The sequence below is a fragment of the Astatotilapia calliptera genome, chromosome 20 (assembly GCF_900246225.1).
Source record: "Astatotilapia calliptera chromosome 20, fAstCal1.2, whole genome shotgun sequence".
NCBI lineage: Eukaryota > Metazoa > Chordata > Actinopteri > Cichliformes > Cichlidae > Astatotilapia > Astatotilapia calliptera.
Window position 1 is genome coordinate 16,346,792 of NC_039321.1, and position 27,425 is coordinate 16,374,216.

At 42.5% G+C, this 27,425-nt stretch overlaps 1 protein-coding gene across 1 annotated transcript; it reads right to left on the reverse strand.

The window, feature by feature from the left end:
• Nucleotides 1-864: 864 nt before the first annotated feature.
• Nucleotides 865-25,705, reverse strand: arfgef2 (ADP-ribosylation factor guanine nucleotide-exchange factor 2 (brefeldin A-inhibited)). Its single transcript, XM_026154156.1, has 39 exons — nucleotides 25,329-25,705; nucleotides 22,948-22,978; nucleotides 21,592-21,715; nucleotides 19,751-19,897; nucleotides 18,800-18,979; nucleotides 17,647-17,956; nucleotides 17,395-17,532; nucleotides 17,148-17,275; nucleotides 16,615-16,748; nucleotides 15,963-16,197; nucleotides 15,706-15,805; nucleotides 15,192-15,331; nucleotides 14,676-14,784; nucleotides 14,397-14,586; nucleotides 14,157-14,268; nucleotides 13,862-14,067; nucleotides 13,634-13,718; nucleotides 12,342-12,513; nucleotides 12,086-12,237; nucleotides 11,406-11,534; nucleotides 11,098-11,256; nucleotides 10,832-10,979; nucleotides 10,596-10,692; nucleotides 10,470-10,510; nucleotides 10,198-10,367; nucleotides 9,235-9,386; nucleotides 8,875-9,047; nucleotides 8,545-8,705; nucleotides 8,306-8,436; nucleotides 7,395-7,524; nucleotides 7,149-7,284; nucleotides 5,456-5,594; nucleotides 5,246-5,303; nucleotides 4,938-5,046; nucleotides 4,692-4,831; nucleotides 4,158-4,326; nucleotides 3,716-3,854; nucleotides 3,164-3,281; nucleotides 865-2,452 (listed from the first exon to the last, which is right to left on the reverse strand). The coding sequence occupies exons 1-39, from the start codon at nucleotides 25,495-25,497 to the stop codon at nucleotides 2,282-2,284; spliced, it is 5,532 nt and encodes a 1,843-aa protein (XP_026009941.1). The 5' UTR covers nucleotides 25,498-25,705; the 3' UTR covers nucleotides 865-2,281.
• Between the last annotated feature and the right edge of the window lie 1,720 nt (nucleotides 25,706-27,425).

The window sequence follows — 27,425 nt, forward strand, 5'->3', positions numbered from 1 at the left end:
CAGAATCCAAACCCCGGCTGGATCAACCCTATCCGTCATTGCTGGCCCGTCTTGCGGAGGAGGTCCAGCTCAGCTACTGGTTACCGCAGATCCGCCCACAGCTACGCTTTCTACGTAACCGGTGCCAGTCAAGCCTCACTACAACTAGCGGGATCATTGCTTTTTTCTAACGTCAACACTCCGCCACAAATGCATTAACTGAGCCGTGCCAGTGTCGCTGAGATTTTCGAGTTGCTTCCCAGCGTGAACTACGAGCTAGCCAAGGCTAGCTTGTAGGAAGCATCAGCTAACGCTAGCCGGCTAATATTAGCGCTAACTTGCTAAAACTGCGCTAGTTGTATTGCTGAAGCGTCACATCTGACACACAGACATAAATTATTTAAGTCGACTATTTATGGCAACTATCACACATTTCATTGTTTACATATTAACTTTAAGGTTCATTTCTTTTTACTTTGTTTTTTGTTTTTCATAAAAGGGCCCATGTAGCAGCTGTTTGGCATTTTACACTTTAGATAACAAAAGACGTGAGAGGTCTCCATAGTAACCTTTGTTACCCCAAAGCCTAGCAGGCTTCAAGGTGACTACCAGTTTGATTGCAGTGCCACCCTGTGGACATCTTGATATACCCACACACTTCTACGTTTTAAAACATTTAGTGTTTAAATTGGCTTTATTTGGTCATATCATAAAAAGCACGTGCAATAACAGCAAATTTAATGACGACTCCATTCCACACCGCATTACCAGCTTCCCTTACCATTAGAACTGGAGGTCAGCAAACTCAGCGCTTAATGTTAGGTGGTACCACCTGTGTTGGTCACCCTCTAAACAGCTTTAAAACTGCAGCAACAGACACTGGAGTAGATCAGAACTCAGGTTTATTGATTACGTCACCAAATGCTTAGAAGATTACATCACAATATTATGTATAGAACCGTAGATCACTTTCATTTCTATGTATCTTACATTGAAAACTTTACAGTCTGTATTTTTTTTTTTCATTTACTGTATATATTTATATATATTTATATATTCCCTAGATTTAGGGAAGTAGACATCCATAGTTGCGAGGGAAGGAATGCTTTTCAAAAAATATTTAAATGCACTTTAAATAATTACATACATCCTTCTTTTAAAAAACAAGGCATGGAACAAACTCGAAATGATCCAGGATGCAGAGATGCTGGAGCCTCTGTGGATGCAAGTTTTGGTTTTGCTCTGTCAAACTAATGTGGAAGAGGGTCAACACTAAAGGGAGTTCTAGGCATCCAGTGCAAGTCGTTACACTGTGTCATGTTAATACCTGAACACACTGTAAAAAATAAAGATATGGACAACTCTAGTATTCTAGTCCAACTGATGGATGTGTGGAGGTTTTATGAGTCCACTGTACAGCCAGGAGAAGTCGACCCCAGTGTAAGGCTGACTGGGTCAACACACGAGGGAATGCACAGCAGAGGGAAGCAGCCAGTATATCAACCATCCGTACACTGTAAACCAGCAATTATCCAAACAATAACTAAAGAAAGTGAGCCAAATAAATATGTAAAATCTCATTGATAGGCAAGAGGTGACAAACGTGACGGGATGGCCGTGTCACACAGATCTCCCAATTAAAGAACGCTGATAGTGTTATAAGAGGCGCAGATGGGTTTTTCCTGCAGCTGTGAGGTTCAGCCTTTTCAACAACCTCCTTGATATTAACACAGATATGAGAGTTCAATAATGCTTCAGGATTGACATTAACACAAGGAACTTATTTTGATTAGATCACCTTTTTTTCTTTTCCCCAAACAGGCACAGGTGGCCAGATTTCATCTTTTACTAGAACAAATGCAAGGAAATCAAATTCAATGAGATTTTTCATTTCCTTTCAGCATATAGACATTTTTCTTTTTGTTTTAAAGTATTTAAAAAATTAGGCAGGAAAAAAAAACGCTCAAAATCTGTGAAAGGGTTTGCAATAATATCAATAAATTATTTGTTTACAGTTTTTTCGAGATGAGAGTCAGGGGGATGATAAATGACTACAGTCAGCAGAGAGTGCCGGTCACAGTGCTGTTCATTTCCGAGATAAAGAGGACGGCCAGGGGTCCGGGCGAAGGCGTTTCTGGCTGCCGAGCGCAGCCAAAAACAGGAACACTCAATGCAGAGTCCCAGCAGGAAAGCTTGTCTTTATCAGCCATCTGTGATCCGATCCAATCAGAGGTATAGTGTCTCTCGGGAGCTGTGTCCACCTTCTCACCAGCACTCGCCGTTTCCCTATTCACCTGCCTTCTTAGGATGCGGGAGTCCGGGCCGGCGCGCCCTCTGGATGAGCAGCAGCGATGTGGAAGACGGAGCCGATGCGCAGGAAGAAGCGCCTGAGGACGGCCCGCAGCTCAGGGATCAGGTCAAACTGCATCATCTCACACAGGTGGGGGTAGTAGCAGGAAGCGTGAGGCTTGAACTGGAACAAACAGGAGAACATTTAACTAAAGACTAAATGACCAAAAAAACCAACCAAAAAAAAGTGTATTTGGAAAAATATACAAAAGGAGGGGTGGTTGCTGACCACTACGTTCACAGCAGGCTGTTTAATTAATATGTCGACAGTGATGCATGTTTGTTCCTGGTTTTTTCCTGCCTTTAACAACAATTTCACGGAATTATGAAACTTTCCCAAAACGCAAAGTAGGGATTGCATAAGAAAGCGGTGCCGGCCAATCCACTGTAACAATACTGGTCTAGTTTTTGTTGATGCAGTGGTTTGTTGGCTGGCTGCACGGCGCCAACATTTCCTACTACTTGTGGCTGCACGGTTCTGGTTTTGGTCTAAAATGACCTGGAAAGGCACCTCAAGTCATGCGCTGCCATGAATCGTTGTGCACATTCTCTAAATACATAATTCATATGTACTCACAAAAATGACATGAATTCAAAAGGATTGAACTAATAACATATTTTTGCTTGGGAAGAACTGATCTTTTTTTTGTACTTTTATTGTTATTCAATTCAGTGGGGAGGACGCAGCGTGAGTTGGAGTGTAGCACAGGTAAAGCTTTACTGAACAAATACTTTATCTAACACTAAACTACTACTAATACTCTTTCCCCAAGTTGTTACTATTGTGTATTTGGAGGTGTACTCTGTGTGTGTGTGTGTGTGTGTGTGTTCCTGCCTTGTCATCGGGCAGCCGCAGAGTCCTGGTGAGCAGCAGCATCAGCAGGCTGTTCCAAGCCTCTCTGTGGCTCTCTGAGGTCAGACTGATGAAGTAGCCCAGAGCTTCATTACACACCCTGAGAGAGATGACACAACACAGACGCACATAGACGATTATGACAAACACAAAGCTGTCAGTATCAGCGTTGCTACACGAAACTGATTATCAATCCGCATCATCTTTATCGTAGAAGCAGCTATATCATGATGATAAACGTCTCACATGTGTGTTCTTGATGCAATACATGAGTCATCTCTTACAGCGACAAACACGACGAGGTGATATGTGCCCGGCTTTAGCGTGCCAATATATTACACGAAATGCGCACGCAGAGTACATTCATAAATTTATAATGAGGTATGAGCTGTGTGTCAAAACACAGGAACAAACAGCAGCGCTGCCCTTTCTGCCAGTGACACACTCGGTGCTTATTTATCCAAGGTTTAACATTTAACCGGTGATGACACACAGGAAACACTGTGAGAAAGTGCAGGAGAGTGCTTCACTCACAGCAGCAGGCGTGTCTGGATGTCAGGCCACGAGTCCTGCAGCTGAGGGTCCGAGTACATCCTGAACAAGATCCTGAGGCTGCAGGCCAGACTGCTGGTCTCCTGCTTCAGTAAGTTGGGCTTAGATTTCCCTTTAAACCCTGAAAGGTCACCAGAGAGATGACAGCTGTTAAAGCAGTAACAGAGGCTTGTAGTTAAGACGTGTCCCATTTCACTGCATATCACGGTTTCCTCCACACTGCCTTTCCTTTCTGTATATCTATTGTTTATCAAAAACAAACAAACAAAGGAAGTGAAAATAACACTGGGCTGGATATAACATTACTCTTCCCACAATTTACTGATAGTTCTCCTCTATTTAATGTAAAGCTATAAACAAAGAACCTTCTGAACTCTAACGTGCACAGGACAGAGAATCCTGGGGGCTTTCCCTTGGTTTTTACCTGCCCTCCAGAGTGCCGTCCTCTGTTCGTTATTGGAGTTGAAGTCCTTAGCAAAGGTGTGTGACTCCAGCAGGCAGTCCAGCAGCTTGAAGAGGTGTGCGGACGTCATGTGTCTGTACATGCCCTGATCTGGACCCGACTCAGCCTCCGACTCCTCCAGAGCATCCCGCTGGCAGGAGGAAAAGACTTTAGCATATATGATTTTATAATAGTTTTAAAAATAAGGCTGTACAAGGGGACACTGGTCATTTCTTGTCCCTAGGCCACTGGCGGCCTACTGAAACCATCTGGGACTACGTAGACACTTAATTGGATGAATTCGAGCTAACTACAAATTTTTAACAAAACAATTTTTTTCCTGAAACATTTGTCTGTGGCTGCTCCACCTTATATTAAAATTGTAAAGGTGAAGAGCAGTAATGCATTTTCACTCTCTTTTCTTTGGTTCACCTCTTCAGCTCATTCCGGGTTATGATTTTGTGATTACGCCAAAAAGTGACACATTGATAGAGTGGGTGAGGTGCCAAGCTTTACCTGCGCAGCAGCCATATTATCAGCATCCTCCTTCTTGCTGGTGGCTGGGTAGAAGACAATGTTGTCCACGGTCTGTATTAATTCAAGCTGCACGACACATTTGATCAGCAGGCCTGCAAACAGCCTCTGGTCTGAAACTCCTGCAGCAGAGAAAAGTATAAAGGTGTGGAGATATGAGCACTGGAATTCATGCTGCGATTATTCATTTTACAGATTGAATAAAAAAGCATGCGCTCGTGTGCTCACTGGCATTGCTTCTGCCTTTCCAGGTGTCGTCACTGGACATCTGGCTGTGTCCTCTCTCGGAGAGCGCTCGGTCGTAGCTGCTCTGTGACTGAGTGTCGAAATCAGCATCCTGGAAATGTACAGGAGCGACAAAATACACCATGAACACAGACACAGGTTAGTGTCTGATTTAGTGGAAACTGTGTGTAAAGGAGAGTTCTTTTCATTGGTTAAAAGTAAACTGTATGAAGCATGCGCAGAGCTGCTGCTGTGCATAGTCATCGTTTAGTCACAGGGTGAACTTGATGAGGTTTTTTGTTTCCTCTTACAAAGTGTTTTGCGTCAGCTGCTTCCTCATCCTGTCCAGCCGGTCGCCAAGTCAACAAACTGGTTTGGAAAGCAAAACAAAAAACCACAAACATGTGACAGCATAAACACAAGAGTAACTTTTACATACACCAAGTTGTGAATCCCCATTAACTCAGTGATGCCATCTTTGACACTTCAACTGAACTTGAGTATAGAGGACCAGCACTCACGCTTGAGGGCTGGTGTTTTGGAAGATCTCCAGCATACAGGAGCATGTGATGTCCCACACCTCAGGGCTGAACTTCTCCCCATTCAGGATCACCAGGTTCTCCAGGCAGTTTGTCCCGGACCGAGCCAGCTGCTCGTTGTCTGCAGAAAAGACAGAACAACTTCAGAACGCATGTGCTTCACACACACTGGTGCGCTGCCTGTCAAAACCTTAAAGCTGTGCATGAAGTAAAAACTGAGGAGAAAATTCTGCCCGCTCCAAGGTGAACCTGTGCGGCCTAAGAGGTTGACAACTGTAGTTTGAGCCTGGCTGGGGAGCTTTGTTTGCATCTCACCTCTTTATGTGCCACCATTTTTATGAGTTTTCTTTAATAAAAAATAAATAAATAAATAAAAAAAATCCCAAAATACAAAAAAGAAGACTCACTTTTATTTCATTTATTCATGTTCATACACATAACTGAAATATCACCTGCTCTAACTCTGGGCTGAGAACATAAAATTCTGAGTCTCTGTCCATTAGAGAGAAAAAAAAAACGCAAAACTATATTAATTCAAAACCATGTGATTTGCAGACTCTCTTTGGCACCTATGGATGCCTTTCAGCAGCTCTGCTAGTTTTCAGGCATCTTTCTGCAAGTCCTACTCTGACCCTTTACACTTTATGCCTCTGTAAAGTCTACTGTATCCCTGTTAAGTTGAAACTGCTAGCCATCCTCTTCCACTTATCCAATTCTGGGTCGCGGGATTTCTGGAGAGTCTATCCCAGCTGCTGTAGGGTGAGAAGCAGGCTACAGTCTTGACAGTCCTCGCTAACTGCATGTCACTGAACCCCCCACAGAGACACAGGGAGAACATGCAAACTCCACTGCCCTGACTTGAACCACTGACTTTGTTATGTGTCCACAGTGCTAACCACTATCCCAACACTATTTCCCAAAAAGCAGCAATCCCTTCAAGGTAAATTTTAATCATAGGGAAGAGAACAGAGACAGGGAACCTAATCTGATGAACAAGTGGCACATAGTGAATGGAGATTGTGTTGGTGTGGCCAAAATACACCTTGTGTCTTTTCTACTGTTCAGGAGAACTCAGAACTTTAACAGTAGAACTCATTACTGGTTGCAGCTGGACCTGGCTCTGATCACAAGTAACCACTGTTGACCTGAAGGTCAGGTCAGAAACAGATGATGTTTACTAACTATCAATTGGACAGAGATGGTAGCTTATTGGAAACGTTTGCAGAGGTACATGAGTAGAAGAGCTTGAAAATTTTATATTTTTATGGGTGTAGTCCCAGAACTCTCAGTTAGTTGGAGTTTAGGGTGGGGATAATACTGACAAACCAAACAGGTTCAACTCATTAATGTTCCCCCTGCCGCTCTATGACAGCTGGGATAAGCTGCAGCCCCCTTGTGACTCTTAAATGGTTGATAAAACTTGGAAGATGGATTGGTATTTGTATGCTTTAGGAGAGTTTTTTTCCTCATCAATAAAATAATCCAAAGAAAATAAATGTTGTTTCAGAGGGCAGAGATGTTCTGACCGCTTAGTATTCTTCCAACATGTGAGATATATCATCAGGACACCAGCCTGTACACCTAAAATAGAACAGGTGTTAGCGCTCTGCCTCATTTAAAGGTTGTTTGTCAGGACAGAGGCGTGTAATGAGCGATGACTATGATGAACACCTACCTTGCCTGACACACCACTGGAGTTGGGTGAAAATGTCAGCCAGTAGGATTTCACTGAGAGGCTCATAAAACTGTGTGAACACGTCACAGATGGCATACAGGGCATGGTTACACGTTGTCGTCATCCACTCAGTTTTCTGGAAGCAAACAATAGAGGAGCAGGGGTTTTTGTTTTTTTACTTTTTTTATTGCTTTAATTCCTCTGTACATAAATAGCTGAACAGCTGAAATCACACACAGCACTGACCTCTGTCTGCTGTTCGGGAAGCTTCATGTTGTCGAAGATGCGAAAGACAATTCGGAAGAGGTCGTGCCACCAGTGCTTCTCGAAGGTGTGACCGTAACTCTTCATAATCTCAAACATGACTGTGAGACCTCTGTCGGGAGAAACGGTAAACGTCAGTTTTACTGCATCATGGCGCAACCAGAACAGAACTGTTACTGTCTATAAAGTGCAAAAGATGCATTAAAACAGCTGATCCAACATTGTGAGTCTTTATGTAAAGGTCTGCAGTGTGACAGAAAGAATAATACTTGGCTTGGTTTGTTCCATTTAGCATTTATTTATACATCTAAAGTACTTTGCAAATATATGACCTCCATCTGATGGACAGTCTGACAGTCACATGTGTTCCTTCATGTTTCATCACATTACTTGAAAACTGTGTGGGTATTGTTCACTGGTAGGCTCAAGTTATCGAAAGAATAGAAGTCATTGGTGGAATGAGGCTCTATGTTTATTTGGTTATTTAAAAAAGAAAGAAAAGTACCCGATAGACTTCAAGGTTTGTCTGTATTCATGTGACAATCCTGGCAGTGTCTTGTGTGTTTTTGTAAGCCCAAAGAGCGAGTATTCAGCTCTGACTCCTGGAGGTTTGGGGTGGATCTGTTAGCTGTGCGTTACACCCTGAGCACTGTATTTTTCGTCTATATTTGTTTACCATTTGGAAAATGTATGACTGTGAAAAGCCTTGTTTCCTTAGCAACTAGCACACAGAGTATTGCATTGTAACCACTGAAAAACAGCCAGCTATATTAATTTTTTCTTTTTCTTTTTTGTATGACTGGGCTCGGTGTCGAGTTAAAGTGAGCATTTTATCTTCATGATCTCTGCACAGATTTATGGGTGCGTTTTATAGTTGGGTCAAACTCTACGACCTGGTGCGGACATCCAGCTTGCAGCGGTTGATGATGCAAGAAAGTTCAAACAGGATAGGGAACCAGCCGCGAACCCAAACCCGGTCGCCAGGGGCAACATTCATGTCGTCACTCGTGTATTCCCTCAGGGCCTGCACATGGACACAGCAGGAAGTCAAGAAATGAGGGGAAAAAAGGAAAAATAAAACAACAGAGTCAAGAACCAAAACTGGTGTTTTCCCAGCTCGGGCGGTGAGCACCTGTGGTCTGTCAGAGACGTATTTAGCACAGTGTCGGATGAGTCTGATGGCCTCCATGCTGGTGTCAGGAAAAGCCGCATTGCACACAAACTCTGACAGGCACTTCACTGCATCCTGGAAGGAGTCGATAGCAGCTGCAAAGTGCTCCCGGAAGGTGTTCACTGATAAAAGACAAAAGCATGCAAAGTAAGAATGATAAGGTCCTGATCTGAAATCCCTCTTCTCCAACTAAAGTCAAAGCAGCACTTACACCTCATGTCTCTGTCAGATGAGCACTTGGATGGTTAACATCCTGCTACCTTGTTATTATTATTGAGTAAACATACTCACAGACAATGTGGCCAGTGGTCTGGAAGGCCAACTCCACTATAGTCTCATCATGGTCCGACGCTGCCTGATGAAACACTGAGAAGATGTTCTTCCAGCCTGAACGGATGTTTGCCGCCTGGGAGTTTACCATCTGAGCCACACACCTGATCACCATGTCTCTGATAGTGGGGGATCTGAGGGGGGGGGGGTTAGAGCTGTTAGCCTCACAGCAAGTAAGCAAACTGCTACTCCTCTTTTATCCATAATATCTGATGAATATAAGAGGTTCATGTAAACCACTCTGAACCCTTCTTACTTCAATAACCTTTTATGAAAACGAGAAAGTACAGTTTCACATGACTCCATAGAAGCATTCGCTACCTGTTTTTCTTCATGATGTGCTCAAAAGGCCTCAGGAAATCTTTCTGGAAACGGAAGTTAGCCAGCTCTCCCTTCTCCAAGAACTTCATGGACAGCTGTCTTAGTGAGTCCACAGCAAAGATGGCAACATCCTCATTAGGGTTACAGCCCACCTACAAGGACACACCATAGATAGCTATCAGTTCAGTTCTGTTTTACAAAAATACTGATGGTGGCAAACACGACAGGACTGGCACCTGCTGCTGAACCCACCTACTTCAAGGTCTCATGTGTTGAGCATTTAGAGATGCTCTGCTGCAAACCTCGGTTGTAGCAAGTGGTTACGTTTGAGTTACTCTGGTCATTTTCTGACCGTTGACATCATCATCATCATCATCAAGGCATTTTTACCCAGAGAACTACCGCTCACTGGACATTTTCCTCTTTTTCAGCGTAAACCCTAGAGACCACGCTGTCTGGCATCATCAACAATGCCCTGCTGAAAGCCACTTAAAATCACCTTTCTTCCCATTCTGATGCTGTGAATGTCGGCGGGTTATCTAAATCCACTGAGTTGCTGCCATGAGATTGCCTAGCTATTTGCATTAACGAGCAACTGAACAGGTGTACCTAATAAAGTGGCTGTGAGTGCAACTCTGAAGCAACAGATCTTAATATAATGACTGAGATTAGGGGGTAATATCAGTGCATAGTGTCATTAATGACAAATGTCAGTCTTGAAAACCGTCCTACCGAAAGACAACGTCATTGTCGGCACATTCTGTAGATACACAAAATTTGCAGGCAAACAACAAGAACTGTGGCGGTAATAAATTTGTGTCATCAAGGGTTCAATACAGGACAAAAGGCGGTGCACAGAATGATGGCAGCACCACCCAAAGGACACTTCAAGACAAGCCTTAAGGCTCTGCACTTGATAAACATTTTGAAATTCCAGCTCTGTGGATGCTTTGCGACACTGACCTTGTTGAAGTGGTCACCTATGACCTGCCAAATTCTGGACCACTGCAGCCTGATGCGGTTCATGTTGTAGTAGGAGATTTCCACAATCTTCTGCAGGCTGAACATCCTTGGCTGGTGTGCCGAGGCCAGCTCGTCCATGGACACCGCACACAGCCACCGCACAAAGTCCACTGGAAACAATTAAATGGGAAGGTGCTTTGAATTACTTTCTTTACATCAAACATGAAAAACCAAACGGGGATCATTTACACAGCAAAGTAAGACACACTCACCGATGGCATTTCCATCTAATCTGGTGGAACCAGTAAAGATCCTGCAAACATCAAAGTAGTTTTAACATTCAATCGTTATAATGGACAAATGATGTGTGTGTGCAGTGTCTGAAGACTCTGACTCACCTGTCTACAGCTACCACCACACTCTGAGAGCTGGTCTCTCCTACTGACTCCTGAATATGAGCCATTTGTCTCTTATCTTGACTTCCCACCAGGTTACCTGCAACAACAAAGACATTTAACACATACTTATATATACACACACACGCACGCACAGGCAGCCCATAGACACACCAAAATATGTTTTAAAGACCCAGTTTGAATGCAGCATATGTTCTACATAATCCATTGTATCCTACCCAGGCCCAGGGGCATGAACTCCTCTGTGCCGGAGGGTAAGCCTTTGATGCCACCTTCCCTGTCCCGGACCACCCCTGAGATGTAGCGCGTCTTCACCCCTGTCCCAATCAACTGGGCAAGCTCCAGCTGACTAATACACCTCAAGATCTACAAAACAGGCATTAAAACAATAAAAATACACCATTATAGAGACATTTACGAAGAAACAGCCTACATGCAGACATTAAATTACATCTGTCGCTTGTTAAGAAATTTTAATTCGCACCTCATGCCAGGAGTTGCCCAGGTAGTTTCCATCAGTGTGGGCCACAGTGATCAGAGTCTTAATAGTGTCAATGTTCTTCTGCTTCATCTCTGTGATGCTGGAACTGGCTGTCAGGAGGGTGAATCTGGCCAAAGCCTGAACGTACGCATCTCGCTCCAACTGCAGACAGAAAGGGAGTGAACACATACTCGTGTTTTCACGCTGCCTGCACTGAATTGCTTCCAAAGGAAATATTAGAGATATGATCATACGTGAAATATAACCAGTTGGAACAGTTTTCTACAAACTGTGTGTAAACATGAGCAGACCTGCATACTGAAGATGCATGCGATCCTGATGGCACACCGAATGCCCTCCAGACACAGTGATGCTACCTCAGGGTCGTCGCAGTCCTGCAGGCCCACGCTGAATGCAGCCAGCAGTGGGGTCCATGCCAGCTGGAACACACACAAAGTATCATCTCATTTTACAAGTTGTATCAGTTTCTTACTTGTTATTAATTTCACAGTCCTCATCCTAGTTGCAATATTAGTGCCAATGCTCCAGGGCATCGTCTGATATAATTTAAGGTGTTAAATATAAATCTGGCAAGAATCAGCACGGAAAGATGGTTGAAATCTGGTTTTCTGCTAGGTCACAGTAATGACAATGCGCTTCAACAAACAATTTTTGTGTCTTTATTGAACATTCTCAGTCCAGATGACTGATGTTTTCATTAAAGCTTCATTTTTGTTAATTAGGCCTTTCACCTCACTGAGCATTTTGCATTGTACCACCGGTGCTACCTTCGCTGTGTGCACACTTTCAGTGCAATCATGGAACTTCATTCTTTATTGATTAGATTGGCTTTGGCTGATGTTATAAGTCAACTGTTCCACATTTCATTTCCTAACTCAGCATGTGAATGCTTGAATGAATATTCCCACTGAGCAAGAACAACACGACAACTTTTCCTTGGTTATGCAAATGAGGAATCAATTAGAAATACCTTAAACATGGGCCTGACGTGCTCCAGGTGTGTAGCACTGAAGAAGGGCGCCTGAGCATGGCTGACCGCCTCCATTAGAGCTTTGGCGGTCTTCGCCATCTGTTCCATCTCCATGTTGTAGAGCAAACGACGCTGCTTCTCACTGGCCACACCTGATGGAAGGTCGACTTTAATGTTTCTGACTGATTAAAAATGCACAACAATAAAGCGTCACTACTGTTTCTACTATTTTGGTGAGTAATCCTGGAGTACTTACTCTGCTTGGTGGACTTTGGAGTGATTGAAAACTCTTTGCTCTCCTTCATGGCTATCTTCTTGCCTGCAATTTCATCATATATGGAGGACAGATACTCCTCTGGCAGGTCCTTACTGTCATTAATACCTCGGTTCATCTTAATGTACTGCTCTTTTGTCATTTTGTTCTTCACCTATGTAAACAAAGAAGATCAGGGCAGACAGTAGGAAGGGATTCATTAAAAGGAACATCTAATTGCATATAAACAGAACTTAACAACAACATAGACTATTTCTACTTTTCAGGGAACATTTGCAAAGCCTGTCACCGGTTACTAAAATGTAACATCAAAAATAATTTTCATGTAAATGAACAAGTTTCATCATATACATATCTGGAAGCAGTGACCTTAGAGGAAGTGCTTTCTAAAGATTCAGTCTGAATATTAGTGCAAAAGATACTTTAAGAATGATCATCCAGTTAGAGAATATCTATAAGAAAACATTAAATAGTCAGAATGTCAGATCAACAGAGTGACTGAAAAACTTGAAACTCGAAATAATAGAACCTTATTGTATATTTTAAACAATATTACGTTTTAGTGATTACACTGTGGTGGACTGTTTATGGCTGAAGTTAAAAAAAATAACTTTTTCGTCTGCAATTAGGGTATTTAAAAAAAAAAAAAAGAGTAAGTTATAGCAGATTCTGCAGGAAACACAAAACACCTTTGTTTTCTTTGTCTGATGCTGTATTACAGTCTCTGGCTCTCAGTCTTCAGTCTGCATGCATCACTGCACACCATATTTCTCGCCTGCTTCTCTCAGAGTTTAAATTTCAAACCTAGTTTCCTCTGTTACGGCGGTCTGTCAGCAGCAATAATTTGGGGCGGTAGCTATTTAATGAAGGCAGCATTAAACCAGACACTGCCTGGCACAGCACCCACATTCATTTGAATGATGCTACTACAATGACACAACGGAGCTCTGCGAGCTAAAGGATTGGGCTCTGCTTGATGGGACAGCTCACAGTGACAGCTTGCTTGAGTTTTAAAATCTGGTCATGATCCTCTGTGCTTTGAATCCTGATAACATGTTAAAAATGTTGAGTAATGCTTCTTTTCTTCCATTTTCTCCACAGATAACCTTGCTGTCCTTCAATAAACAACAACACAAAACTGTCTCTTACTCCTCAGTGCCTACACAAGGGATCCAAGTCCTTAATGAACATTTACCACAAGCAGTTAAATTGACTGTGACAATGACTGGTGATAATATGAGTGCAAGGACACAAAAAGAATCAACAGTTCTCACCTGAGGACTATGCAGGTCTGTGGTGAGCATAATGATTGAGTATGCCAGCACGTACGCAGTGTCGGCACTGGCAAACAGAGTTTGTCTGCAAAGGAGGACGCATACCAACATTTAGTGGTTGCTCTGTTCTATTTAAATGCAAACTCCAGAAATAAACAGAAGTAAATCTTTCAAGCACAAATATATTGACAGCAACCCGTGACAGTAGTAGGAAACAGTGGCTCTTACCCCTGGTTACACTCCAGGTACCGAGCAGCAAACTTCTCCATCAGCCTGTCGATCTTCTGGGCCTCCCCTGGCAGCCTGAAGCCTTCCAAGAACATCCTAAGTGCAGAGACAAAGTCCCGGCCACAGAAATCCAGCTGGTCCACGTAGCAGTACATCACTTCTTTGTTGAACTTGATGTTCTCTCCCAGGAACTCGCCTACCTGCGTCTGTGGATGCACAGACGATGGGGATTTACTAACTTGAATTAAGAATGCAGCAATAAGTGTGCAAGTCTGTAAATCTGTGTAACCCTCACTGTGTCCAGTCTGTCTTCCTGGTGGAGGAACTGGGCGATATCCTCAGCTTTAGGACCCAGCATGCCCTGATCCTGCAGGTACTGGATACCACGCTTTGGCTTCTTGTTGAAGCTGCAGGAAAATAAAATAAAAAAAAATCAACAAAACTTTTGAGTGGACAAGAACAAGGGGAAGTGCAAACATTGCACGCAGGTCCATTCGCATGTTAAACCACAAGCAGGCTGAGAAAAAGAGCTCACAGTTCAATGCCGTGCTCAATGATGTCCTTCTGCTGTTTTATGACCTCGTACTGCTCTGGGTGGTCTGCCTGGGATACAGCAACACTGGAAGAGATGGTAGAATCCAGCGAGCTGATGCTGTCCCGACGTCCCGCCAGCTGCTCTGGGAGCTTCAGCTCGGCCCCCTCGCTATCAGACGGATGCTCCTGACCTGCAAACCCAACGCACAAGAATAAATGCATCTAAACTACCCACTCTGATTTTCATTATTACTACATTCACTTTGGAAAAAACACTTACCCAAGTTAGCTTGAAGGTTTGGATTGACATACATGTCTTTGCTCCACTCCACCATACATTTAAGGATGGACACCAGACACTCCAAACCCTTTTTACGTAGACTCAGCTCCTGTGGAACAATACAAGCTCATGATTATGGTCACACGCTCATATAATATGGCCTGCAATGCTATAGCTAAATCCTATAGACCGGACACACCCAAGTCCAGAGGATAAAGCTTCTGGGTCTGAAATACCTGCAATTTTACTAATGGCCAGCAGGGGACAAATCAAGCTGTGAATACAGTCTTTGAGAAACTGACCCTACTTTTCACTTGATCCATTACATCGCCATGGGTGCCATCTATGGGCTACATCCTTCTTCTCTAATAACACTATGGCTCTGCCTCCTTACAACTACAATTTTTAATAACTAGGCTGTTAAACATAACTCTGAAACACTCAGGTGTTGCTAAGCAGAGAGATCCTACTTTGGCACAGATTATCCTAATGAAATGCAACACAGTGCACACATACCTGCAGGGGTGTCATCCCGAGCTCCTGACCACTCCTGCCCTGAGCGATCTTGGACAGATCATTGACAAGACGCTCAAAAATGTTGGCAGCATTCAGGTCACAGTCGTAGTTTACATATATGTCAACAACACACTGAGCATCTGGGAGAAAGGCAAAACGAATTAAGAAAAACATTTCAAAAAGGTTTTTATGTCATATGTCTTGAAAAATTCTGGACTGCCTTGAGCAACCCCTCGCTACAATAAAATGCTTAAACTAATGCTGTGCTAAATTCATTAGTGCCAACTGAAATAGCAGCTAAATTTCTGCATTTGATGAAAAGGTAACAAAAACCCAGAGAATGGCAAATCATCATTTATCAAGGCTATTTTGAGACTTGCATTTCTGCTACCACTTCCTACTGCTCTCTGCAGTTACAGAAATGTCAAGCCTGTGCTCTTGTTAATAAGCGACTTTCAACTACATCTTAGTCATAGAACTTAAGTATAATGAACTTGTATCAGTGGACCTGTACCTGCACAGATGCGTGTTAGCGTCTGGATAACCATCCACTTGTGCTCAAAGGAGCTGGTCGACGTCTCCAGGATGGTCAAAAAGATCTCTCGGAAAAACACCTGAATCGAGGAGAATGAGATACTCAGGCTTTAAAGATATAGCACCTGCTGTGGACAAATGTCCTTCAAGGTGATTAAATTAACTTTTAAATGAAGATTTTTTGTGCCAATCGACTCAATCCAGGAGACAATGCATATTACTATCCAAGTGTTTTACCTCAATCTGCATCTTCAAGTGGACTTTGAAGTGGGAAAGCAGGGTGAGGAAGATGGCCAATGAGAGTTCGAAGACCTCAGGTACAGAGGAGACGCCATTTTTGGACAGTGCCACACACAGATACTGCTTGATGGCATTCACAAACATCTCGTGGGTGCGAAACACTGGCCCGGCGCCCTGCAGCACGGAGAGCAGCAGCTGCAAGGAGACAATCTTGGACCGCAACTCATGAGACCTGCAGATTAGAGGAAGGGTAAAGACACAAGTTCATACACGTAAACGATGTATAGTTTAGGGGTTCATCTCAACCTGGTATTTGATAAAGGCTAGGACGCCTTCTCTTTAATCTACCTGGGCTCATTTTACTCTGCCCTATTCACACTGACTGGCCCAGCAACTAATGTTACAGTAATTAGAGAAGACAGGGTCACAGCAGGATGGAAAAGGGTAAGTTCACTCTGCAGAAGCCAGAGGCGGTGATATTTTTCTGGGCAAACTACAGTGTGGCAAGTAGATGCTAAATAAAGTCTCAGGGCAGGGGATCTAATGATATCATCATGGGGATTACATAAACTTAAAATTCATAATCAAGCATCCAGGTTAAGTTAAAATATTATGTGACAATGTCAGTCAAGTCATAAAAATGACTCACTTTGGGTCTGGAGGGCCATCAGCAAGGGGCTTCATGGAAAGCTTACACAGAGAGCGGAACACCAGAAATGCATCTTTTTGCAGGATGTGAGAGAAGCGAGCAGCGTTGTGGGGTCCCTGCAGGCCCTCAGCATCCTGAGACAGATGAAGAGAGTTAATCACACTCTATACCATACCTTAAAGGCAACAAAATCTCTAATTGGTCTAGCCTCAAGCCTTTATATACTAAAAGAGGCTCAAAGCAGAGCACAAGATGCTACATTAATGTTTTAAATGATAGCTTCATTTAGGGAACAACTTTAAAACAAAGCTCCAAAAGCAGAATCGAACTGAAACATAATAAAATCCCAAAGTCGAGAAAAGGGCCCAAGAAGCTTTAAGAAGATGTAAATGCACACATGGAGGTTCCGATTTAGTTTGTTTCAGTCACACTGCTTAACTTTTTTTCCTGAATTAAGAAATATGCTATTCACTCGGATTTTAAGCGAGACTGCACACTACTAATGAACATCTGATGACACTGACACTGCTCACCAGCATGTCTGTGGAGGACAGTGAAGACCGGTCCTCGATGATACCATTCATCTGCTGACCTTCTGTTCTGACTCTGGGGGGAGCCACCTCTGTCTGCTCGGTGGCAGGGTGCGGTGGGTGCTCGCCTCCTGGAGAAGAAGCCAGAACAGACGTTTTCAGGTCATTGCAATGACAACTGAGCAGACTGAAGAACAGAAGATGCAGGATACACTAAAAAGAGAATAGGAATATTAGAGGAGTATCCCACCTGCTCCAACATGGGTCTGTGTTGGCTGTTGCTCTCCCTTCTCTGCTGGGTTCGAGTTGCTCTCTGGTTTGTCCCCTTCGTCACCTTGCTGAGCTGCTGTGGGAGAAGTCTCAGCACCCTCCTCCTCAAACACTGAATCTGACATAAAGAGATAACTGAATTTATAGATTCAAAGGTTCAAGAAGCTAATCTGTTTGAATCATTGAGGATTTTCTTGAAGTGCTTCTTAGATTTGACTTTTATTACACAAACCTGTTGATGGTGTGACCTGCTCTGCTTCTCCATTAGGTGGAGTATTTTCACTCTCGACTTCTCCATTGACTGACGGTGTGTCTGGCTCTTGGTCCTGGTCCAGATCAGGGGCTGGAGATGGGTGTGTGGAGCTGCTGGTATTGGTGGTGAGATCTGGAGTACTCGCTGCCGGGGATGGGGAGTTCTGTGGCTCAGGAGTTGACGTATGGTCAGACCGGGGGGAGCCAGACCTCCGGCTGCTTGGGACAGGAGATGGATTTTGCTGGGGCAAACGTAGGCGCTCCTTCTCCTGCTCCTGAGCCTCCAAAGCCTGTGGAGGAGGGAGACGATGAAGGGACTCCCTATAGTGACACAAGCCTATCAATCCTCGGGTTGGATAAGCTAAGACATTTAGACATTTTGACACAGTAACTGTTGCAACAGTCTCAGGTGGTCGAGTCTAAATGCATTGAATGTAGTGTTATCAAAGTAGATGTGACATATTATTTATTTATATATATATTTAATATTCATATTTATTGTTTATTTTGTCTGTCTGCCACAAGTAGGACAAATGAATGCTTGGGTAATGGTATAAGTCTTGGTCGTGTTTTTCTGGCCAGTACAGTGGTGTAGCGGTTTGCGCCGTCCCCTCACAGCGACCATGTTCAAATCTCCTGGCTGCGCTCAGTTTTCATGTTCTCCCTGTGACTGCAGTTTAATGGATCTGAGGTAGTTAAAGTGGATAAATAAAATACTCTACACTGTGGCTTGTAGTCTGAAGTGCTTTGAGTGGTCAATAAGGCCAGAAAAGTGCTATATAATTTCCTGTCCAATGAGCAGCTAATTGGAAGCTAATTATTACAGACTAATTACTGTTCCTGCCTGAGACAGGACAAGGTTACAGCTGTTTACAGCTCATTAGGTACACATGGCTTAACTGTACGGACTCTGGTTACTACTGCAGGTAAGGCTGAGGCTTCTATAATTAAAACTGTGATGATGACTTATTTTCAGTGAATCCAACACTAATCAGTACAGTGATCCTTTAAGCAAGCACACAGTGCCCTACACTGTTTAACAGAGACTTTACTTTTTGAACAATAAGATTAGAACTTCAGGCTGCAACTGTTTTATGATGAGCAGCAGCGCTTTGTAACAGTGTTAGACTGACAGCCTGGTTTTCCATGCGGGTGAAGATAACGTTGAGCATCTGGGTGAGGGTGGCCTTGGCCGTGGTCTGGTTGATGAGGTTGCGGCTGGCCAGGTAGATGTTGTAGCAGGTCCTGACGGTGAGGAGGACTGTGCCCTCGTGGATCTCAATGTGCGGGGAGGTGACCGTTGTCAGCAGGGCCTGCACAGACAGAAGAGGAAGTTGAGACTTATCACACAGGATGTCTTATTCAGACCATGCTGCTGAATCATCGCTGGACTTCCCTACTACAGCTTCTCTACTCGTCTCCTCCATATTTGGTGCAGAATTAAAATCTTTAAAGGCAGTTTCACTTGATCAGTGTAAATGGGCTGTAATGACGGTCAAGGCTCCTTCTACAGTTTATGCAATCAAACAGATGCTGATAATCTGTCCTATAAACCTTTTGTCAACAGTGATGAAACAGATTCCTTCTTACAGTAGACTTTGTCCTTTATGACCAACCAGGATGTTTATTTCAGGAGGTGGGCGGAACCTCAACAAGCAGCAGCAATGATAACCTACCATCTAAAACGCAAATATTAAGAAAGATGAGAAAATATAAAATGATGTGTGACATATCATGGGTGAGCTGACATCATCTTTCCTATAACAACGGTCCAGATACATAAGTTTAAAAAATATAATGACAGACATCTGACAGTGTTTAAATAAGCTAGGGGAAACTTGGAACAGCAGGTATTCTATTCATCTTTGTCTTTTCTTTGATCCTGAAATGATGAAGACACAAATGTGTCTGCAGTTTTACCTCAATAACCAATCCTCTCTTACTCCTAACTCACATTAGAGACACAGCATAGAGAAAGAAGCCTTTGAGCTTGGCGGTCTGGGCTCTGACATGTTAGTAAACAACAACAACGACAGCTGGATGATCTGAAGGCTGCCAGATGTGAGGTGAAGCACTGGGTATACCTTGATGATCTGTAGCTGGACTCCCTCATCGGTTTGTGGTCCCTGGAAGCAGTTGCAGATGGTTTCCACCAGTCGGTCGATCAGCCTCTTCCCAGGAGTTCTGCTGTCCGGAGCGTTGCCTGTGATGTGGCCGTAAGCAATCAGCTTCTGCAGTGGCGAGAGAGAGTGTGTGGGTCAGGGCGGCAGGGTGTGGAATGCTAGAGTTAGTGTTATTCCCCTTTTGGATACAGTGTTGTCCAAAAGTCTTGAGCCACCCCTCATTGGGAAATGGGTGCAAGGACTCACTGAAATAGTATGCAAATATAAATGAAAAGTTATATGTGGGACTTTTGACCAAAACTGAACTAAAGACAAATAAAAGAAAAAAAAAAGAAAATTGTGGAATTTAAAAATCTATCCTGACAGCGGGGCACAAACGAATGTAGTTTTTCTTTTGCTAAATGATTAAAATATTCACAAACGGATTTAATCATTTATTATGAAAGCACGAAGTGCAGTTGTGCTAGAAATGATAATTATTTGTTTTCAAAATCTACTTTTTTCCTACAACGTTACCCCATCAATTGGGTTGCCAATAGGTAGATATAGCGCGTCGCTCTGTAATGCAGACATATCCATCTATCCATCTCTCATTTAACCATTAATTTATCATGAATTGAACAGTTCGATCCCTATATGGACCTTTATGTAGCCACCTCTTTATACAAACCACTGGTATATGGACGGATGAACAGACATCAACCCAGGTCTGTTCATCCTTTCCTCAGTAACGCTCCAAATACATTTGAAAATGACTGAAGCTATGAATGTTTACAACTGAAAGAGATCTACACACACTTTGAACTCTAAACTATATATAAATATAGATCAGAGATCCTGTGTCAAATGTGAGCTGTGGAGAATCTGGAATTTCCCCTGGGATCAATAAAGTACCAGTTTATCTAGCAAAATGCCTTTCTCTCTCAAAATCTGTCTGTGTTCATTAAGCACTTCTATATCTACACGTTACTGTCCACAATTTAATTTGAATGTAGCAATTAAGAACCTGTGTTACTGATCAATAAGCAGTAAACCTCAGCACTGTACGAGTGAAGGGTCATATTTTGGACACAACCATGAGCCCAAATACCTCACATGATGTTAGCACCTCAATAACTCAGAGCACATAACAAGTTTAAAGAAAAAGAAAAAGAAAGGAAGTCTGTGTTTGCTTGCTTAGGCTGTTGCAAGTCAGTACCTTTGTTCCACAAAAGCAGAGTAAACGTACTTCACAGGTTACAGCTGGCACAACAATACAAGTGTAGCTACTATGAAAATCTCCTGACATCTCCGATTGTGGCTCAAGAGTTGGGAGTTCGCCTTGGGAGTTCGAGCCCCGGCTTGGACAGTCTCGGTCGTTGTGTCCTTGGGCGAGACACTTCACCCGTTGCCTACTGGTGGTCAGAGGGCCCGGTGGCGCCAGTGTCCGGCAGCCTCGCCATTGTAGCCAGGGTGGCTGTGGCTACAATGTAGCTTGCCATCACCAGTGTGTGAATGTATGTGTGAATGGGTGGATGACTGGTTCTGTAAAGCGCTTTGGGGTCCTTAGAGACTAGTAAAAGCGCTATACAAATACCATGCCATCTCCGTGGCACATGTGCATGTGTGCGTGGAATGCAGAGCCATTGTTCTGCGTAAATGTCAGACAGGTGTTTCAAGATTTTACCTTGCAACCTCCAGTTGGGTTATATAATCATTAAAAAAACCTTGCTGTGTTTTACTTACTGAATGCATAAGCACAAGAAGAGTGAGAGTGACAGGTGTTTGTGTGTGTGAGTGTGCGAGAGAGAGTGAACTTTAACCTGCAGACAATCCAAAGAGGTGCTAACTATCCGGGGGGACTTAGACTGACACGCCAACTCAAAAGGCAGCACATATTTATCAGCCTCGATGTAGTTGGCTCTGGGCGGGACCACGGTACCATCCCTGGAGGAAGGAAAGGAGAGCAAACAGCTGAGAGACCTGGCAAAGCTGCATCAAGAGCAGATTTCTATACACGCAATGTATAGAGTGTAAGCTGTGTAAGCTGGAGATCCTCAACTTCATGATAATGACACAGATTATGTGAATAATTCAAATGTTATGTCAAATCTCTTATTCTGCAGTCCTATTATCATAGTCCAGAACTCTCACAGCACAACGACATTCAGTCGAACAGGTGGCTCGTCTACGGCAGAAGGCACATTGCATTGCAAACACTATCCCATAATCTAAATAAAAATAGAATGCAATGATTTCTAAATCATTCAAACTCTATATTTAAAAAAAGCTGCAAAAAAGACATCATATCAAACACACAACAAGGATTTTATTTGTTGTCCCAACACACCCTTGCTCTGAATTTCATGTCAGCAATATGTTTCAATAAACTGAGACGGAGCCATTAAAGGACTGGACAAGTTCCACAGATCTTTAGAAAAAAACTTCCCTGATGGAGTAATTGTGTTAACTGCAATAAGTAAACTGATTAGGTATAAAGACAGGATCCCACAAAGGCTGATTCATTTAAAAGTAAATACAGAGGGAGATCCAATGCTCCACGTATTTACTGCTAAATTAAAGTAAACGTTTCTTTATGGATTTTCTCGTCTACAGTGCAAAATATTAACAACAGATTCAAAGAATCCAAAGAAGTCTGTTAGCAACAATATTAAATTGCTGTGACCTTGTAGGTCAGAAATCCTGCAGTGGAAATCACAACATGGACTCTTTTTGAAAATGAACATGGCTGCAGGCTTTTCCAGAAAGTAAAACAGAAATGTTGGCTGAGCTACTTTGAGACAAACAGGACAAAATAGTAAACCATCCTGTGATCTGATCAATCAATGTGGAGGTTGTTTTTCAAAATGATGGAGTGCAGTTGGATTAATCCTGAACAACTGAGGAGCTGAAAGTCTGTACCAAGCAAAAACTGGAAAACAACTGGTCACTTCCCATATTTCTTTCAATAAAATGTCATCTTTTAACATTTGATATGTTGGCTTTTTACCATAAGGAATAGATTTTTTAAATACATTGTTTACAAGCAGTCCTACTATTGCAGTCAAATCACAATGAAATTCACAAGCAATCCTTATTTCAAGTTCTTACCCAAAATACCAAGAAGAAGGAAAAAAACTTTCAGAGAAAAAGAAAGCTTTGTATTTAGGAATACTCACTTTTGTTTCTCCAATTCTTCCTTGATTTCATCTGTTAGAGGAAAGCACAGGAGATTAAATGTTACTGAGGTCTGAACGCTCTGCAGCACACTGCTGCCACACCACACCGCTGCGTGCCGCAGCACATAAGTGTGACTCTTGATCCAGGGGTTACTAAGTTGAGCATAAATTGTAGTAGCATTATATGCTACACACAGGAAATTAGTATGTGCAACACTCACTACAAATGTCATAATCACTATTCTAGACTAATATACTTTAAATGGTGACAAAAACATATGATTCTCCTTCCTTTTCACACAGTAAGAATGTGATGTGAGGCCAGTTCATTCCTCCAAAGTGTATAAATTAGTACTACACATAAATATATAAAAAGGTATGAATAATACTCACACGCTTTTTTAGTCACGTGGCTGCTGCTGACAACGTTCGTCTCTTTCAGCATACCTAGTTCATCATTAAATACAGTACCGTGCAAAAGTTTTGAGCCACCACTGAACCCTTTGTTTGTTAAGACACTTAACACTGACCAGTGACTTATTCAAGCATAAGAAGGCACCTAACTCAAGGGATGAACTAGCTTTTTGTCTACACATGACAACTTAGCAAAGAACCGGTTTTAAATTGGACCAAAAACACAATTTGTTTTCATTTCTTTAGGGGAATCTATGAAAAATGCCAATGATACCACAGTTTGACAGACATAAAGAATTATTGCACCAACAATGGAATTCCCACAGAACTATAACCCAAAAACTTTGCATATTTCACCATGTTGTGCATTGTGTCCTTAAAGGATTTGAGGAAAGTTGACAAGTAGAAGACAAAAGAAGTGGGAGGGCTAAAAAATAAACAGTATCTGACAATAATGTCCTTAAGAAAATGAGAAATTGCAGCACAGACCTGACACAAGACCTGAGAGATACACCTGATCCCAACCCTTCAGTTAATCCACCTACTGTTTGCTGAAGCCTCATTAGAATTGGTTTAAGTGGAAAAGGCTGCCAAATTACCCATATCAGGACAGAAAAACAAACAATGGAACACTATCAGTCACAGACTGGCCTCCACAAAACCCGACCTAAACATTATTTTCGGAATGTGGGATGATCTTGACAGAGAAGAGATCAAAAGGCAGCCAACATCCAAAGAAGAGCTTAGGAATACGCTTCAAGAAGCCTGGACAATTATTCCCAAAGACTGGTTAGAGAAATGCCAAGAAAGCTCGTCTAAGAGAGTTGAGAGAGCGTGGAAAAATAAAGATGGTCATAGCAAATAGTGACTTTTAAGCTCATGAGAGTTGCACAAACTCTGTTTCCACCTTATATCCTGTAGTTTTCATTTATGTTTGTGTAAGTTTAAATAAATTGCTGCACCCATTTCCCATGCAAAACAAAGAAATGAGGGGTGGCTCGAGACTTTTGCACAGTACTGTATAAACTAATGCAAGACAGCTTAGCTTTCTGAACAAGGTATTTGTGGCAGTGAGGGAGAAAAAAACTGAGGTATTCATGAGACTTGCCTAAGGCCACATTGACTGAATATCGGGAACACACTAAACACAGATGTGAGGCGTTGAGGGAACACGTGTTGTGTTCAAGTGTCACATATGAGAGTCAAACACGGACAGAGAGCACACAGAGCAGCCCCGCCTCGCCCACCACCACTCAAACACGTCCTTAAACTGCCTGCACCCTAATATTGTGGCACAAGTTGTTTCCCCAATTTCTCAATGATCTAACAAAAAAAAAACCCGACAGAGACAAGCACCTTAGAAAGCAACACCACACTCCGGGCAGCTTTTAATGTCTTTAAGTCCAATAAGACACTGGTCGCTGACTGTCACACAAACAGGCAGAGCAGTCTGAGCTGAAATACACACAGCAGTGCCGTAATTAAGTAAACAGCTCGGCGTGTGCAACACTATCTGTGACTGGGTTGAATGGAAAAGAACGAACGTCAGAATATCCTGGAGTTAGGTAGCGTGTGTGCGTGTAGAGCCGGACCAGGCTGTCTGGCTAGTTGACAGTGCTACGTACAACACAGGGATTGGTCTGTTTAACTAGCTAACCTAGCTACAACTAGCTAACGTCAGTTAGCTACGTTAGCATGTTACCCTGCCGATGCCCGTTTAGAATGCGGCTGTGGCCGGATATCAACATAACAAAGGTTATAATTGGGAGTGAGAATGGTGTCAACACATAATTATATGTCTGTAAACATCAACGGGGAACCAAACAGGCGATAAAGGCCATTCAGTTGCTAACGCTAGCTAACTGGGTATCTCTACCATAAAGGCAGACCTCAGAGCGAAATGTTTCAATGAAACGCGACAGAAACATAAGGCTCGGCGAGCCAATGTTCATAACAAACCCACTTACCTAGCGCCACCTGGCAGGCTTTACGCAGCTGGCTGTGCTGGCTCCTCTTCACCTCCTTATCCGAGAGGATTTTCTCCAGCGCCCTGGACAGAAACATGCTCTTGGTTTTGCTGTTTTCTGCCTTCGACTGCGAGTACTGCTGCTGCTGCGGTGGCCGGTGTTGTTGCATCTCTCGATCTTGTTGCCGCTCCTCTCTCAGGCCGTCATCTTCGGCCTGGTCCTGCGAATTAGCAGGTGACAAGGAAAAGCTAATGAAAACCAGGCTATCACAGTACGTCCAGTAGAGGTGCTACCTCAACTCAGCGCCGCCATGCTGGGTACACGTCATGTCACATCACGTGATTCTCAGCTGTGTGGATTTTGACAACGGCACCTCAGGTAATCGCTCAAACCTAGTTAAATAGAGTTATATCAATGGAAGAAAAATGTATATTGTTCGAATCAGACATAATAAATGATAAACATTCCGTTTTCAAAGACTTCGAGTTCTGTAACTTAAGTTAAAATACTCATTTTCATGTTGAATATTAAGCTCGCTCACGTCCTGGAATATCCTGCAGATGGCGCCCAAACTCCACAAAGTATTTATATGAATGCTACTCAGTTCATCTACCGCACATACTACCTGAAAAGCAGGTCAGTGGCATCTTCAGGATTTTTTTTTTTTTTTTTTTTTTTTTTTTAAATTGGAGCAGCACAGGAGGGAACAAGAACCAAGCAGGATGTAACAGCAACTGAATTTTTAATAAGACCTGCTTGCAAATTGGTTAAAAATTCAGCCACTTGTAACAGTTTTTATTTGTAGACAGACCCCCAGCTTCCATAACCTTGATTTAGGCCGCAACAAAATCCAACCACTGACTATTGCTACATATTAGTTTATTTTATATTTTATCCAGTTCCTCCAATCAGCAGTTACAGGTATATATATAGATAAATAAAAGCATCAATATGAAAATACTGACAGACAATCTTCATTACAAGTCTAAAACATAGAATTTATCTGGCAAGCAACAATCATTGCTCGATCACTTAAAAAATTTCTGACAGAGTAAAACATTTAGCCTGTTTCAAGGTTGCTTTAATACATGTTTTTATTCCACAGAAATCATAATTCACAGTATGAAAAAAAACAAAAACAATAATGGTGTCATGTCTTGCACAGACTCTCCTGTTGCTTCAGCCAGAACCGTAAAATCACCTACTGAAATCATCTCTAATGGACAATAAAAATCTACTGTACCGTGAGATTTATGACCAAAAACAACAATCACAGATAAACAATATATCAGTTATAAAAATAAAGTCATAAAATGTGTACAAAGAAAGAAAAATATGCCGACATCTGATTAGAGAATAAATAAAAATGTTGCTGTGGTTACAATCCCAGTGTCCTGTGGTAAAAGTAGAGGAAATAAATTAACAGTGACTTCTAAAAGCCTTCCATCCAAAGTACGACTCATCGCTGTGCTTTAAGATCGGGAATGAAAGAAGACAAGTCCCACCAGCATGTGCTGTACCATAAAAAGGCCCAAAACACAGTACCTTACACATATAAGTTACAATAAACAAGTGGGTGGTTATACACAACCTGTGTGAAGGTTTCTAGTCAATGATTCACTGTGTAATAAACAATAAACAGAGCTATAAATGATAAACATTAGTGCAGTGGTGTTTCACTGGAAGTGCAGTGTGTGCCAGCCATGATATTGTGGGTGAGATAAAATCCATGCTAAAGTCAGGGTTAAAACTTTTAACAGGAAAAAAAAAAATCAATGAAAGAAATAATAGACCATCTGCTCTCACTTCAGGGAGGCAGCAGCTTGTAATGGTAATGGTGGATCTATAGTGTGCTTTCAATAAATGTTGTGGATCTGCTTTATGAACAGGAACTGTGAGAGTTACTTCTTCACTCAGACATTGTGAAATGTCTGAGTGAATTCAAACTGAATGGTAGAAAAAAATCAAAGTAAACGGACGTTCATTACAGACAAGAAATCATCCTACTGAAACCACAAAAATGCAGGTCAGGGCCAAGATATTCTGTACACAAGCCAGCCCTGCCTCACCTTTATCAAATACAGAGAGTGAATCAGC